The sequence below is a fragment of the Amblyomma maculatum genome, chromosome 2 (assembly GCF_055883805.1).
Source record: "Amblyomma maculatum isolate TAMU_Amacu chromosome 2, ASM5588380v1, whole genome shotgun sequence".
Lineage (NCBI taxonomy): Eukaryota > Metazoa > Arthropoda > Arachnida > Ixodida > Ixodidae > Amblyomma > Amblyomma maculatum.
The window spans coordinates 118727338-118744011 of NC_139345.1; the positions used below are offsets into that span (position 1 = coordinate 118727338).

Consider the following 16674-nt stretch of genomic DNA (forward strand, 5'->3'; position numbering starts at 1 on the left):
TTTCTACGTAGAGCAGTGGTGAAGGAGAGGCGTTCATTGAGTGGGTGACGCTGGCAGTCCTTTTCATGACTCCATTCCCCTTATCTTGTCATTCCTGCCGCAGTGCTCTTCCCGAGGCACACAAACCGTCAAGCGCGGGACAACACAATAAACCTGATCCACATCTTCCGGGACTACTTGCATTATCACATCAAATGTTCGAAGGTAAGTTGTAACTACCCACATTAAACTGCCTGGCATGACGTGCTCATGAAAAAGTGGCTAGCGGGGAGGTTGGTGTAGTGAAACACATTTATACGACACACATCCAGGCACTAAAGGAGAAGTGTTCTTTTAAGTCTGGCGGTAGAATAGTCTATCGTGAATAGTGTAGAGGGAGGCCTGTGAGTCAAATGTTGGCCACATAAGTAATTGGAGGTTCGGTGTACTTGTTGGAACGTCTGCTTGGTGAAGACTGCAGGAAGCAGCTCGGGGGCGGCATTACTGAGAGAATTGAGGTGGAGGCCATAGGTGTAGGTTTGAGGAGTAGATGAGAACAATGGCCTATGTATGGGATGCACCTGTATATGCCACAGTATGTGTGGAAAAGCGAAAAAAATGATGAGCCTGAGCGTGTAATAGTCGCTCGTGAAGATGAGGGAACATGTTACATCGATTGGGAAGTATACGAAGGTCCTACAACAGCTCAGCGAGACTGCACGCAGTTAGTCTGGGTACTTTCTCAGTTTAATGTACGTTTTGCATCCAGAAAGCAGACCTGTACTAGTATATGGTATGGGCTTGCCAAGAAAACCAAGCCATACCACGTAATGAAAACCCAACGTGGGCAGATTGGGAGGTGGCCCTGTCCAGCTCCGACCTTGAGGCACAAAGGATCTTGCTTGCGAGAGCTCGGGCAGCGGCATCAGCCAACGGAGTCCCAGACTGAGGACCCGACCAATCTTGCCCCTAACCATTAATATTACCCATTTGCCCAAATAAATGTTTGTACTACTACAAATTTTTGAATGGGGAGCGACTGGGATGTGAAATGGAAAATCATTATGAGGGACTTCAGCTTGTGTCAAAATCCAGATGTCGTTGAGCAGTACCATACAGCGAGCAAGTTGGCAATCCCAGTGGAGGTTGTTAAAGGATGGGAGACGGATGGGGGAGCCCTGTGTCACATAAGCGTCGATTAGACCATGTACAGGAAATCGAGATAAGGTTATCTTATGTCACAGAGTGCAATTCAAACACTGTTTCTCTGATTTTTTGCACTATTGCTTTGTGAACTGGCCTCTTCATCACTGTCAAGTGCTCAGAGGAGCTAGCACTTGAAGGAGGGCATATTGCAAATGTTGCACAGCAAAACTTGAAGAAATCACTGGGGAATAACATCAGGAACAGGTTGATTGCTTAATAAAAGAGAAGGGAAGGAAATGTGAGCACTTTAGTTGTCTACTGGTGTAGAAGATCTCGGATGAAGGAGACTGTTTGTGAGATGTCACATACTCATTTCCAGATGTTGACAGCTTCATCCTTACTGACTTGCACTAAAAGAACTAGTTTTAGCTGTCTAACATCAGAATAGCATTTTAATCGAACACTGCGTAAAAGATGCACCCATTCACAGAATTAACTAAAATGAAAGAATCTGAGATTGCTATTAATGTGGTCTAGCCACTGTAATTCAGACTAAAACATTGAGTGCACTGTTATTTTTATTGTGCCTTAAATAAACCTTCAGGCTTGGAACTTAATTGGTTTTGAGGAAAGGAAATGTGCGATTTCTGTCGCACTGAACGCAGGCGCCTGAACCACACTGTGAGCCAAGGAATGGAGGAGGGAGTGAAAGAAGAAAGAGAGATGCACTAATTGTGACCACTTGGTGCAGTTGCACCTCGGAAATATTGCCGCAACTGTAACCCGTTGTGGCAAGTTAGTGGCTTCCCCATTAAATTTAGCGAGTTTTTACATTATTTAACGGGTAAATTTTTTGTATTGCGGGAAGTGAGATATTTAGTGGGTTTTAGGTCCTGTTGACGGTTTTATTGGCGGTTTTCGTGGTCCCCTTAAAATAGTGCAAGTTCTTTGAAATTATGTTTATCTCTGGAAGAGAATGCTGCTTTTCTCGCATGACGTGATTGTGATCTCAAGGTGGCAACTACTCGAGCACGTCCAACATGCCTTGAAGTGATTCATGAGGCGTTTTCTTCATTGACTTGTAGAGTCTGCTAATCCCGGACATGCAGTCCAGCAGATTGAGCCATCTGAGACATACGCGGAAGTTTACAAAAAAGTGGCTGCAGAGCCTAAGTTTCGACAAAAAATCACTCATTCAACTGCAGTGGCAGAAGCCTACTCTGCTCAGCTGGAACAGCCGTGGATGCATGGCTGCATTCTGAGACGAAGTGAACTATAGTACAGGGATGCTTCTGACAAAAATTCCTTCTTCGAGCTAGGCTTGTTTTCTCTCTTCATGTTGGTGTGTTCCAGTAGTGCACTGAGGTTGGATGCATGTTCAGTTACCGAAAATCATTATTTATTTATGCCTAAAATAATGATTTATGTAATAAATTTATGCAGGGAACCTAATATGCACAGAGGTGACGAATCCGATCATGAATATTTGAGCCGGAGTCTCAAACTACGAACTACTCGCAAATATGATCCAAGTGATTGGCACAATATGAGCATATATGAGCACGTACAGGTGTGGACATAAGTAAACGAAGCACTCTTTTTCGTTCAAATTACAGTCACACCTTCTGCAATGAAGATAAAAAAACAATATTAGTCTTAGTGAAAGGGAACTAGTGTCTACTACTGGTTCACACATACCACGACTGCCACTTTCAATTATGCAGCACGTGGAAATTTTTAGAAGGATATCGTGTGCTCCGTTTACTTTTGTCCTCACCGATATATTAACAGCAGTGCTGGAATCTCGCCTAGAACCAGCGGTACAAGCGGAAAATCGCTCGCGGAGTGTTTGGAAGCTAAGGTGTAGCAGAAGACATTGTTTTGTCAATAGAAGTGCCTGCAAAAAGTTTGTAGTACGAAAGAGAGAGTATGTTTGCAGATTTAATTTAAACCTACAGAAGGCAGGCGGACATTTCCGAGGAAGTATTCGTAGTGTGAAGTTTCTAGCCAAAATAGAAAAACAGGGCTTTCTAATATATTTAAAATATTGGTTATATTTTTACAGGCGAAGTAGCAAAATGAAAATCGTACAAATTAGTGCTTTGAAGTAAATATTGAATTTAGTGCTTTTTGAAGCTTCCTTTTGCTGGTTTTTCTTTTTTTTTTTTTATTGGCAACACTGCTGTAGCCATTGGTGACATTGCCGAACCTCATTCTCTTGCTACACGCACACTTTGAGTGCATGCATCTGCAGGTTCGGCATGCAGCTACCACACATCACTCGGATGTTTTCACGAGTAATGCTCGGCCTCTGTTGCCATCTAGTTTTGAGACGGCTGCAATCTCTCTGGTCATTGGTCGCTTTTTGGTGTGTTTACTTTAAACAAGTGTCCTTGCTTCAAGCACGCATTCTGCCAAAACATACTGTACTCGAGGACAGCTTTTGGTGGCTGTGTGGCCGAGCCTTTGGGAGCGAAGCCTTCTTTACAGTATAACCACACCAAGTCGTTCGCATATATCTGGCCTCAGTTACAGCTTCACTTTCATTTCTGTCTCGACATTGAATTAATGGTTTTAAGAGCAGCCAGTCAGGTGCACAGAAATGTATTCTGAAGGCTTTTGTGAACGTAAATACATGAGTAATCGATAGCGTAGATGACATAGGTTGTCAAAAAAGCACAATTGCAAAATCATACTAAAACCAGCGGGGACACGCAGCAGACATGGTCGGCTTACACTTCAAGGGATTGTCAACAGGCGGCGCAGCCATTGGCATGCGCACGGCCTACTATACTTTAGCTGTGCTGGCTATTATTGTGGAGTAATCTTGGTCTAATAATGACGCTATTAATTCCTTAAATATTTCAGGGCAAGATTCACAAAACTTCTGGAGGGACTACATTCTGCTGCAGAGTGAACTAGTGCACTTTCAGCTTTGTAGCTTTCAGCACATAGCCACAGAAAGTTGTTCCCAAGTACAGCAGGGTGCGCACAGGTGCTTGAAAACCTTGAATACCATTGAATTACGGAAGTCTGTTTTCAAGGCCCTTAAAAACCTTGAATTTATGACTGGTCCTTGAAGATTCTTGAATTCCTTGAATACTAAATTTGAACTGTTGTTTTTCGTCATGAAAACGTTTTTGTTGCTAAACTTTTTTTCTTGACTGAGTTCTGAATGAACTGCGGGGAAGGAAACGTATCGATTTTTAGCCTATTTAGCGCATTCTCATTAGGCGGCTGGCAACACTGCAGTGGGCGCGCGGCTGCGTCGTCCCATCGCTATCGCATCGCCATCACTCACCGAGCCCAACGTTTTTAGATAGGTTTACCGAGCCGTGCGGCCGTGTCTACGCTGGCGTTGCCCTAGTGCTTGCATTTTTGGAATGAGCGTGGCTTCTGCCTGTCAGCGCACGTGATATTTTCATATGTGACACAATGCCCGGAAAGAGCAAGTTTCAGGCTACGTGGCTCCACCATGACGAATACAAGCAGTGGATTGCGCTTGATACGAGTCCGCATCGGGCTAAGTGCAAGCTTTGCGGTAAAACTGTGGATGTGACTGCCATGGATGAATCCGCTTTAAAAAGTCACATGAAAAGTGGCAAGCATATTGGCGCAATGAAGGTAGCGCAAGGGAGCGCGTTGAAAAGGTACCTGACGCCAGTCGCGGTAGAGCAGTCTACTAGCGCGTGTTCCTCGCAGTCGCCAAGCCTAAACAATGCTTGCAAAGCGCACGAGCTTGTCACTGACGCCGAAATTCTTTGGACTCTGAAAGTTGTGACATCCCACTTTTCGTACCGGTCGTCATCCCAAGCAGAGGAGCTATTTCAGCGCATGTTTCTGGACAGTGAAGTGGCAAAGGCGTTTCTTGTGGTGAGAAGAAATGCGCCTATATGACGTGTCACGGTCTCAGGCCTTTCTTTCTTTCAGCATTGCAGCAAGAAATAGAACAGTGTGAATTCTATGTCGTACTGTTTGATGAGTCGGCAAATGACTTTCTGCAAAGTAAGCAAATGGATGTGCACGTGAGGTGTTGGGACTCTGCTCACCAAGTGACGACCTGGTATTACACCTCCGTTTTTATGGGGCATTCCACAGGAGACAGGACTTTTCGGCAGTTACAGGCCAAGATACCTTTCCTCTTAAGTTTGTCGCCCACCGGTGGGTGGAGAATGTTCCTGTAATTGAAAGAGCGTTGCTGTTGTGGTGTGACATGAAAAAGTACATTGAGGCTGCTAGAAAAAAAGAAGTCAACCTGCCAAAATGTGCATCGTTCAATAACTTGTGGGAGTTCTGCTGTGATGCTTTGCTGCCAGCAAAGTTGAATTTTGCCTTATGTGTGGCGATGGCACTGAACCCTTTTCTGGTAGAGTACCAGACAGACAAACCAGTGGTTTTTTTCCTTGCAAGGGATTTAGAAACTGCTCTCAGAAAGCTGCTGACGAAGTTTTTGAAATGTTCGATCCTGTCTGCCAAAGGGATAGTGGGTCTGCTGAAGATCGACATTGGTAATGCCGAGAACCATGTTCCACTTGAAAAGGTGGATATAGGCTACAAAGCAGAGCAAGTTCTCAAGAATTCTAAAGTGAGCTCAAAGGACGTGTTTCAATTCCGGATGGAATGTAAACAGTTTTTGATCAGTGCCACAAAGAAAGTTCTAGACAGAAGCCCCTTGAAGTTTGCATTTGTTAGGGGCCTTTCTTCACTAGACCCACGACAGATGTGCTCGAAGCCAGAGGAATGCCTTGCAGGTAGAATGGCTGATCACCTTCGAGACACGGTGCTGGCAGAGTACACGGAGCTCCTGCACGAGCAGAAACATCAGCTTAGACAATTTGACAAGTGCTCTGACAGACTGGATGAATTTTACCCTGATCTCTTGAAGTTCAGTTCAACCTACTCGAAGTTGTGGAGCATTGTGAAACTTCTGCTTGTCCTCAGTCATGGCCAGGCAACTGTCGAGCGTGGATTCAGTGTAAACCGACAGGTGTGCGTTGAGAATCTGAAGGACCTTTCATATGTTTCACAACGGATCGTGTGCGATGCGGTTGAGAAAGCAGGTGGTGTTCTAAACATTCCAATCACCAAGGAACTGAGGATCGCTGTGTCAGCTGCAAGGCAAAAGTATGGAGCATACTTGGAAGCCCAGAAAAAGCAGGACCTTGAAGCTTCAAAGCAGAGAAAAAAGCACTGCATTGAGGAAGAGCTTGATGCAATGAAAAGAAAGAAAAAGAAGCTGGAATTGACAATTGATGATCTCATGGCATCTGCAAATGCCTATGCTGATAAAGCAGAGGCAGAAAACAATGTGACACACATTGTAAAGTCCAATAGCCTCAGAAAGACGGCCAAAGACAAGAGTGAGGAGCTACACGCCATCAAGCTCCAAATTCAACAAAAGCTGCTGGAGCTGCCCTGAAGTAGCCCTGAGGAGCTGCTTCCTAAGGATTTTTTTGTTTTGTGCAGTTGAAGCAGTGGACAATATTTTGTGAGGATATAGGAAATAACCAACAATTTTATAAAACTAATTTTTTACTTTTCTGCGGGATATGACCAAACTTTCACTGTGATATTTTATGAAGCTATATTTAATTTTTTTCTGTGCAATAGAAGCAAATCTGCGTAGTGATGTTTTTTTTCTTTGTGGAATAAATATTTCAGACGTTTTGAGAGCACTGTTTGAAGATCTTTGACATGGAAAAAGAAATTAAGCCCTCGAAGGGGGCCTTGAAAATCCTCCTATGGGGGCTTGAAATTCCTTGAATATCCTTGAATTTTTTTCTTTGCCACCTGTACGAACCCTGTACAGGTGACCGTGGCTCCATGTTATTTTGAAAAAGTGCCTATTCAGACAGATGATGCAGTCCCATTGAGTGTTGTGTACATTAGCCCTGCAACTCTATCTCTGTCTGTGACCCTCACATCTAGCAGATTTTCGATAGAAAGGCAAAGACAACGATGATGACAGTGACAGGGTGTATGTTAAAGATTTCAGCATGCATCCTGCATTTCTCTAAGGCTCTAAGGAATAATGTATCTTGTAATGTACTAGTTTTGTGGTGCCTTGCTATGCACCTATGTATTATTCATCGCACTGCTTGAATTTGGCTAGTTGGTTGGTGGGTTGGTTTCTGGGGTTTAACGTCCCAGAGCAACACGGGCTATGAGACACACCGTAGTGGAGGGCTCCCACCACCCGGGGTTCATTAACGTGCACTGACACCACATAGCACGCAGGCGTCTTGCTTTTCGCCTCTATCGAAAAGTGGCCGCCGCGGCCGGGATCCTACGCTGTGCCCTTGGGTACAGCAGTGGAATGCTTCAACCACTGGGCTACCGCAGCAGGGCTCTTGCATTTGGCTAAGCCTCTATTCTCTGTATACATCCTGAACGCTGCTGTCTTCTTTTTGGAGCCAGCAAAGATAAAAATTAAGTCAATATTGCAGTCGTATAGTTTGTTGTCTTGAAAACTCATCAAATTTGCAATGCATTTTTAGCTCCTGTGACCATCATTGCCCAGCTTTATCACGCTGTGGGCAAATGCTTTTCTGGATGTGTTTGCAGGCCTACATCCACTCCCGAATGCGTGCCAAGACGTCCGACTTCCTCAAGGTGCTCAATCGTGCAAGGCCAGAACTGAAGTCCGTAGAGAAGAAGACAATCACGTTAGTATTGTGTAGTTTTCTCTTGCCGCGTGGCTGCTTTTTGGTTCACTTCAATTCAGTCGTTCTTCTTTCTCTGTGCAAAGCGCATTTCCTGGTCAAGGCATTCATTGCCCGTCTTGGCCACTTGAATGTGTGTAGGTTCGAAGGCACAGATGAAGAGCTATGCTCTTTTTGAGTGTGGACAATGATTACGACATTTTCCTGCTAGCAAGAGCATTTTTTCATTCTAGTTTGGCTTTTCAAATAGAGCCTGTTGATATCGTATTTTTCTGCTGCAGCTTGTTTCAGACACCTTTATTCAGTATCCCAGTTGTCACATTGCCCTTGCCATGAGTCTTGGATGAGTCTTGTGTAGGGATTATGTGGACCGGTACGACATCAACTGTTCGTGCTTTTTCGATGAGTGAAAAGTGTGATACATTTGAAACACACTGTGACAGTTGCTGTTGCACTGACATTCCTTTTATAATAAGGTATTTCATACCCCCCTTCGTGTTGACGACATTATTCCCCTTTGCTAACTTTCTCCTAATTTCTCTCGCATTAACCTTTACCACGTTGAATAACATTCCTCTTAACAAAGTTTTAAAAGGTAAAAACTGAACTTGAGAGCTTATTTCATAATGTATGAAACATGAGACCACCACTTTTTTTCTTTTTATGCATCCACTCGAGCCTACAGAGTACCTTATCTGGCTTCGTTGAAAGTGGCACCACAGAAGTTGGCACACACCTCAAATGACAGTGCCAGTATTCCTGCAGTTCGGCATATGATGACTGCATAGTGAACTGCGGCTGACCTCGTTGTAACAGATGTTTCGTTCCGCATCAGAAAATTCTGTTCGGAGTTGGCCGTTTTCATCCCTCATACATGGAAGGAAGGAGCCAAGCGGTTAGGAACCGGAGAGCTGCATCTCAACCATAAACATTAGAATAGTGCAAGTGTTGCCCAAATTGGCTCGGCTGCGAGCAGTCACCAGGATCACTTTTTAAAAATTATTTTCAAATTGTCGGCTTCACATAAAGCTTTCAAATCTGACTCGAACACTCACGAAGACTACCTCTATGAATTGTTTCCATTAGAATTTTACCCCAAATAGAATTTCAGAGGCCCTTTAGCAATACTACTAAATTACAAAATACAAGCATCTTCATTCATGTACTATCATGCTCAGTATGAGCTACCCCGCGCGAGCGCATGGCCAAATGTTCTACAAGTTTGTCCAGTGGTGCTGACTGTGCCATGTTTTAATGTTATCTGGAGAGGATGCAGCTGTTCTAGCAAGCGCGCTGGAACCCCTCAGTCTCGTTTATCTGAAGGATGTATCATTTGTTTATTACTTTGTTTTCGCTGAAGGAGAAACTGCAAGATCATGAAGCATGTTTGCCACCTACGAGACGTGGCAAGCAAAAGTTATCGAAAAAACGTTCTCTTCGTCCAATAAGGGCGGTGCGTTTAGACATGATTTCAACACTGATTGAGCGCGTTAGCGCCCAGCTTGAAATCATAAACAGGTACAACGTGGGCCAAGCAGTGTTTCCAATAGAATGTTAGCATGTACCAGCGGCCAGTTTGACGCATATAAGTCTGCGGCGCTTCAGTCCAGCATTCTCCGTTCACTAACACAATGGAGCGCAAAGTGGCATACCAAATAACACCAAGTGTGTGGACCGAGACGGGCCGATCATTAAGTTTGAGCATCGACGACGGCTGCAATTATTTTCAAAACTGATGCCAAAATAAGACTTAACGAGGGTAAAAATGAAAACAAGCAAGCAGAGGTGATGCAAGCTCGCTGGAATAGCTACACCCTCTCCAGATAGCTCGAAAATATGGCACAATTGGCGCCACTGTACAACTATAGCGCTTGGCCACATATTCGTGTTGTGTAGCTCATACTGAGCGAGTAAAACCCCGTTAATATGTAGTTGGCGAAGACGCGGGAAAAGTATGCACTATCCAGTAGTACACCTTAACCGGCCAGCACAAATTTTTCATTATTCACACTCTGAAATAATAAAACTTCTGGCACAGCAAATTTTCCACGAATACATGTAGGTATGTGCATTGCTACCGACTAGAAATCCGTCAGTTTCAGTTTCTGCCATGGTAGTCGTGCAGTGACGACAGCAGTCTCAAAAACAGTGAGGTTGGGGGGTAAGCAAGTTTCATGTATGCACTAATGCGCTCTTCATAGTTCTATTTTCAGTAGAATGAGTAATGATCAACTTTTTCTTAACTGTGAGTATGCGATACATCAGTTGAGTAGGCTTCAGCATAGTGCCAACCGTTTGCACACACGCTAACGCAAAAACTGCTTTGTGCTTCGCACTGCACCGGCTTCAAACAAAAGCCGCTCCCACGAAACGCGTGCTACCTGCCCACAACACATCCACAGCGCAAAAGCACATTCAGGCCCACAGTGAGAGGTTGGCACGAGCAAGGAGCACGACCGTGCGCGAGCAGTATGATGGTGATGGTTACCGCGATAGGGCTGGTGACAATACTACTCAGCGATGCGTTCACTGGGCTCCCTACTGTCATGGGCATCGCCACGTTTGTCGGAACATGGCCAAAATGGCCGCAATATCGTATCGTCGGCAGTCCGCACGGGTGATAATGATTTCCAGAAAGGCGGAAAGGTTCCATATCGCAGCACAGCCAGCAAATCTGCAACGGCAGGTACGCATTAAGCGGTAGGCACTTCGTGAGCCACTACGTCTTAAGCGGTCAGCCAATACATCTGTTCAGTGATGGCTAAGCCGGGGAATTCTCGCAACTACGTTTTAACCGCAACCACTTGGTAAGCGGGTGCATATTCAGTTCAGTTCAGTTCAGGCGTTCAGTCGTGTCCGACTCTTCGTGACCCTATGGACCATGTCACGCCACGCTTTCCGGTCTCTCACTATCTTCCTAACATCACATAGCTTCATCTGCAATGCCTCGAGAATGCCATCTAACCATCGCGTTCGCTGCCTACCCCTTCTCCGGCGACCCTCAACCTTTCCCAACATCAAATCTTTCTCCAGCGACTCCTCTCTTCTCATCAGATGACCAAAGTAGCTGAGCTTTAACTTTAGAATTTGACCCTCCAAAGAGCAGTCAGGGTTTATGGTCGACAATATCGACTGATTTGATCTTCTGGCAGTCCAAGGAACTCTTAAGAGTCTTCGCCAGCACCAGAATTCAAACGCGTCAATTCTTCGGCGGTCAGCCTTTTTCACAGTCCAACTCTCGCATCCATACATCACAACTGGAAAGACCATAGCACGGGTTATACGGATCTTGGTTGGCAGACTAATGTCTCTGCTCTTTACTAGGCGGTCAAGGCTAACCATTGCTCTCTTTCCCAGAAGCAGGCGTCTCCTAATTTCATGGCTGCAGTCTCCTTCCGAGGTAATCTTGGCGCCCAAGAACAGAAAATCTGTCACAGCTTCCACTTCTTGTCCATTGATGCTCCAGGACTTGATAGGGCAAGACGCCTTGATCTTCGTCTTTTTAATGTTCAGTTTAAGCCCAAACTTCTCACTCTCTTCTTGTACGCGCATCAGAAGTCTCTTGAGTTCCACTTCACTTTCTGCCATTAAAGTGGTATCATCCGCATATCTAAGGTTGTTGATACGTTTTCCAGCAATCTTCACTCCAGCTGAAGACTCGTCCAGACCGGCCTTCCTCATGATGCACTCTGCATATAGGTTAAATAGGCAGGGCGACAGTATGCAGCCTTGCCTCACCCCTTTCTCAATCGGAAACCAATCAGTAAGACCATGTCCAGTTCTGACTGTGGCCTCTTGCCCTTCATACAGGTTCCTGAGGAGACAGATAAGGTGAATTGGAACTCCCATCTCTCGGAGAGCTTGCCACAATCTGCTGTGATCTACGCAGTCAAACGCTTTCGCATAATCAATAAAGCAGAAGTAAATAAGTTTCTGGAACTCTCTTGCTTTTTCCATGATCCAGCGAAGGTTGGCAATTTGGTCTCTAGTTCCTCTGCCCTTGCGAAACCCAGCTTGCACGTCCGGAAGCTCCCGATCCACATACTGCTGCAGCCTACCTTGCAGGATTTTTAACATCACCTTGCTAGCATGCGAAATAAGCGCGATCGTGCGGTAGTTGGAACAATCTTTGGCACTGCCTTTCTTTGGAATGGGGATGTAAACTGACCTCCTCCAATCCTGTGGCCACTGCAGGGTTGTCCAAATCTTTTGACATAATGTATGCAGTGTGTTAACAGCGTCGTGGTTGAGGTTTTGAAGCAACTCAGCTGGAATACCATCAATTCCGCTTGCTTTGTTCTTAGCAAGGCTGGCTAAGGCCCATTCAACTTCACTCTTCAGGATGCCCGGCTCGAGATCAGTAATCACAACCGTCCTATGTTGGGATTGCACATCCGGGTCCTTCTTGGCACGAGCAAGGAGCACGACCGTGCGCGAGCAGTATGATGGTGCATATTAACGAGGTGTTATTCACTCAAAAAGATCACACAGTTCCACAGCATATTCGCTCACTTCAAGGATGCAGCATACATTCTCCGTCGTCACACCATCACAACCGCAAACACTGCACACGAACATCGCAAACGAAAACTGCACCTAGACGGCATCAAGGAGAGATGAAGGAAGCGAGGCTCACCTAGATGCACACATGCTCAAAGGCTGACTCAGGGTGTCTGATGAACACCGCGAAAGACACATCGATGCAGAAGCATCAAAGAAAAGTTGGCTGCTGTCTAGGCCCCATAAGAGAAAAGGATTTATTTTATTTTTTTTGAAGTGTAGAAAATGTGCATAAGGTTGTTTAGGCCACATGCTATATACTTGTGCATGTTAGCTACAGACAGCAACCCCTGTCACAGTTTGTGTTCGAAACGCCACTATACTTGGTGTGTGAGATGATGACCAAGGATTTTTGGCCCTCCATTGCTCACCCAGATCAGTTCTTGACTCCTTAGCAGATCTGACAGCTCAGCTGCTTTTCGATGGAGGAAAAGCCCAAAAAGCACCCATGTGCAGTGCAGTGTTAGCACACATTGATAACCCTAGGTTCTTTAGTCCATTGGTAGTATGTGCTATCCTTGCTTGCATGGTCTTAATGTTTAAGATGATAGTACCTCTTCTTGCATAGTGCCAAGAAGCGCTTCACTCCTGAATGTTGCTTGCACAGGGTTGGTCTCCAACGTGTATTATGTGAATGCTTCTGAAGGCTTGTCATTCTATCTTCTTTCATTGTTTCAGGGGACGGACGTTCACACGCAACTAGCAATGACGAACTGTTTTTTGTGCAAGAAGGTCTCAAGGAGGCTTCATTTGTTTAACCTTGGCACGCCGGAAGCAATTGAACCGATGGTTTTTTAATTTATATGCCTCGAACGCTTACCAACCTTGTTGTGTTTGACAGATGCAAGTTTATAATTTCTTCTTTTCCATTTATACGCTTAATTTTCCTCCATCTCCCTCTCCTGTTGTTATGTTCATTTCGTCGCACTTGTGGAAGGTAATTTGTGATTACAATGACGATAAGAGGTAATGAGGCTACATGTGGTTATGCTCACACAAGTGGGCACTGCCCACGCATACATGTTATCATATTCCTTAGCTGCTTGGAGTAAGGCCTGCGTTTTGTATATCGAGCACTGATTTCTAGGCTTATAGTAAAAAAATCTTGAATCATTGCTTGCAGCAATTTGCAGGGTCAAATGCTGTATGCTGTAAATAAACACCAAGGTGAAGATGATTAAACTAAGTTCTTTATATATTCTGCTGCATGTTGTGCTTCTTTGCTGCAAACTGATTTTTTTTTTTTTTTTTTTTTATGTACAGCTGCCAATTGTTAAATCAATCCTTACACACGTTGAAGAATGTTTCAATACTGTTTCTTTTTTGCAACCTAACGAAACTAATGCTATTCATCATGAGGTAGTCCCCAAAAGGTACATTCGTATCACACTGTCACACTACAGCAGTTTAGTACCATGTGCCGTGTTTGCGGCATTGGTGAATCAAAAGCAACTCGGAGTTGATAACTTTCATGTCTGGATGCATATACTTCGTTAATGGGCCTTCTGTATACATACAATGGGGGTATGAAAATGAAACGCCTTAAGGCTTATGACAGCAGAAAATCTTTCTTCCTTTGCATGCTGTTGGATGATGATGTTTTCTCTAGATTGGAGAATCTATTTTGTAGGAAAAAGACAAAAGTGCTGGCTTCAGAATAGTTTTTAGAAAAATTGTGTTTTCCTCCCAAATATAAGTACTGATAAAGTAGAATAGCATGCAATACATGGAGAGGTGTATTGTTGATCACATTTGACAAGGTGTAGACAGCAGGTTGGAGTACAATTCATGTGGTAATAGCATGTGAACAGCATGCAGAATGTGAACTGCTTTATACTTCCATAGTGACTAAGCATTAGCTGCTTTTATATATTCACCAATCAAATTGCTCGCAATACCATTTTTTCTAGCTGTTCACATTAAAGGACAGTTTTCAGAGTAATTAATACACTTAGGAGGAATCAGGTTCAATATACCACAGAGCACACCATCAGTGCCTGCAGTTCGTAATGCTTGTGTTATTTGGGTATGCATATTCATAACGGCTGTGATAAGGATCAAACCGTGACTGAGATTGCAGTCGTTTGGCTCCAGTATACAATTTAGCAGAGCTTGAACAGTCCACATTCTGGCGCCCCTACAGCCCACTGTTTTTTTGGCCCATTCCTTGCGACTTTCAATTAGCTGGTCGCAGTGGCCGACTGTTTTATTGCAAAGCTAGGCAGTTTCTTCTCAATTTTCTCTTCTGTCAGTACGAGGCAGCGGAGGTGGCTCAGTTACAGAGCCAGTAGTAGGCCCGTGCATTTTCTTTTCCGTCTTTCTTCAGTCGCAACAGCAAGAACAGCAACTCGCTATTTCACTCGTGACGACGGCGCACGTATGGTAAACATCGCGGCGCCAGTGCACGGGATACCGCGTCGTTCTTGCCGGCAGACGTCAACCCGATGCAACGATCGCGTCGCAAACAAGAACGAGAGTGCCGTCATGCCTTGGAACGCGTCGCCTGCATCGACTGTTCCCACGCATTCCAACCAGGCCATAGGAGCCGCGAGGACAGCGGTTGCATTGTGCGCGCTGCTGTGCGTCCTTCTGGCGTCCCGGCGGAACGCAACTCAACACCGCCGCGTCGTCTTGCTCGCATGTCTTTTTCCCTCCCTCTACCGACAGCGCGGCGTCGCCTTGTTATGGCGTTGATGTATGCGTGAGCGCAACCAGTACGCAGCACTTCCCGCTGACTCGCGCTGAGCCACACCCCACACACTGCAGTAAACTGCAGCGAGCCACGGATGGTCAAAAGTTCCCCAGGCACAGGGTCTGCCTTCGCCTAGCTTCGATACAAGGCTACTTTTGACCGATCCTGTACATTAAGCATGAATCACTGTTTTTAGCATAACGGGGACGTACTGACGAGTCGCGCATACGCTGTTGCAGGTACAGGTTCGACCATTATATTACGGAGCGGTGTTTGAAAATTTCTCGCGCGTCCCGTAGATATATGGTCACTTCGGCCATGCGCGAAGCATATGTGCTAATATATGTATGAGGTAGTTGCTAATATTCGCTAGGCTACTCCGAGGCGTGTACGTTATGGTAGAGCTAACGACCAGCGGGTCCGGTACACGCCTTCGCTAGCACGCAATATCGTGAGCAAAAGAAAAAGTGCGCAAATTAAGGTCACTACAATACGTTGCACGCAACGAAGAAAAAAAAAAAAACAACGAAAAACAAATGCCGCCATCACCGGCCGACTTCGCTAGGAAAATGTGCGCATCGCAACTATCTTAGAACGCTGGCACATTAATACAGATTGGATTCCAGAGGCGTCTCTTTCTAAGAACGCTGGCACATTGATACCGATTGGATTCCAGAGGCGTATCTTTCTATGAACGGTCTCCAACGGTCACGATTTTGCGGGTTCTGCCTCTAATTAATTAACTTATTAGCCTAATTATTTTTTGGACACAACATTACGTCACTTTTTATCGATTGACAGCACTCATTAACCTCTACCACTTCTCAATTACAACTGCTGCGGACAACTTTAACATTTTTGTCTGTAATGAATTACCTAATTAACTTACTGACCTAATTATTTCTTTTTGAGCAACATTACGTCACCCTCTATCGATTAACACCACTCATTAACCTCTACCACTTCCCGATTACTCACAACTGCTGCGGACACAACTTTGCGGACGCGGTCTGCGGACAGAAATCTGCGAACATAGCGAGGTAATACTTCGCATTACTAAATAAAGGGAGGCAGGGTACATAATCTAACCTAATTCAAATAACTCATATCCTCTAGATCCTGACTTATGGGAAGCTAAGGCCTTTACTCCCGATCTTTCTAATGTGATTGTGTGTCTATACCGATCCCAGCTCGAGAGATGCCTTACTTTTGCATTCTTGCTTCTTCAAGTCATGCCTAATATATCATCTAACTTGCCGCTTCGCTGCGATGGCATAGTGTAGGCTTGAAAAAACAAAGACCCTGGAATAGAAGAGATACGATACTCGCAGGCTAGAGTTCCTGCGCCCGCCTTCACACGCTCGACGCGCTGAACGCGAACAAAGCCGGGAAGGGCAGAGGTATTTTCGTGCGACGCATCCGGCTCGGCCCGCTTGCAGAAGCTTCATGTTCAACTCGGCGGTCGGTGATTGTGTTTCTTTATATTTTTTTCTGAGTATTGCCTCCTATCGGCTTTAGTGAAGGCCCATGTCCCAGCAAACAAACGCTGGCTCGCATTTCCTTTTTCAAATTGTGCTTCGGCGCGCCGACTTGCCGGCGCCTCGCCGTGGTCGCACGCCCTGAGAATTGAAGCGT

At 45.1% G+C, this 16674-nt stretch overlaps 1 protein-coding gene across 1 annotated transcript in view; it reads left to right on the plus strand.

Moving 5' to 3' along the window:
* Arpc2 (Actin-related protein 2/3 complex, subunit 2) overlaps nt 1-13543 on the plus strand; it is a 40199-nt gene extending 26656 nt beyond the window's left edge. The window contains exons 8-10 of the mRNA XM_084595186.1: nt 104-204; nt 7690-7790; nt 13026-13543. Of these exons, the coding sequence (XP_084451312.1) occupies nt 104-204; nt 7690-7790; nt 13026-13050 (227 nt within the window). The 3' untranslated portion in view covers nt 13051-13543. The remainder of the gene's footprint in view (nt 1-103; nt 205-7689; nt 7791-13025) is intronic.
* Nucleotides 13544-16674: the final 3131 nt, after the last annotated feature.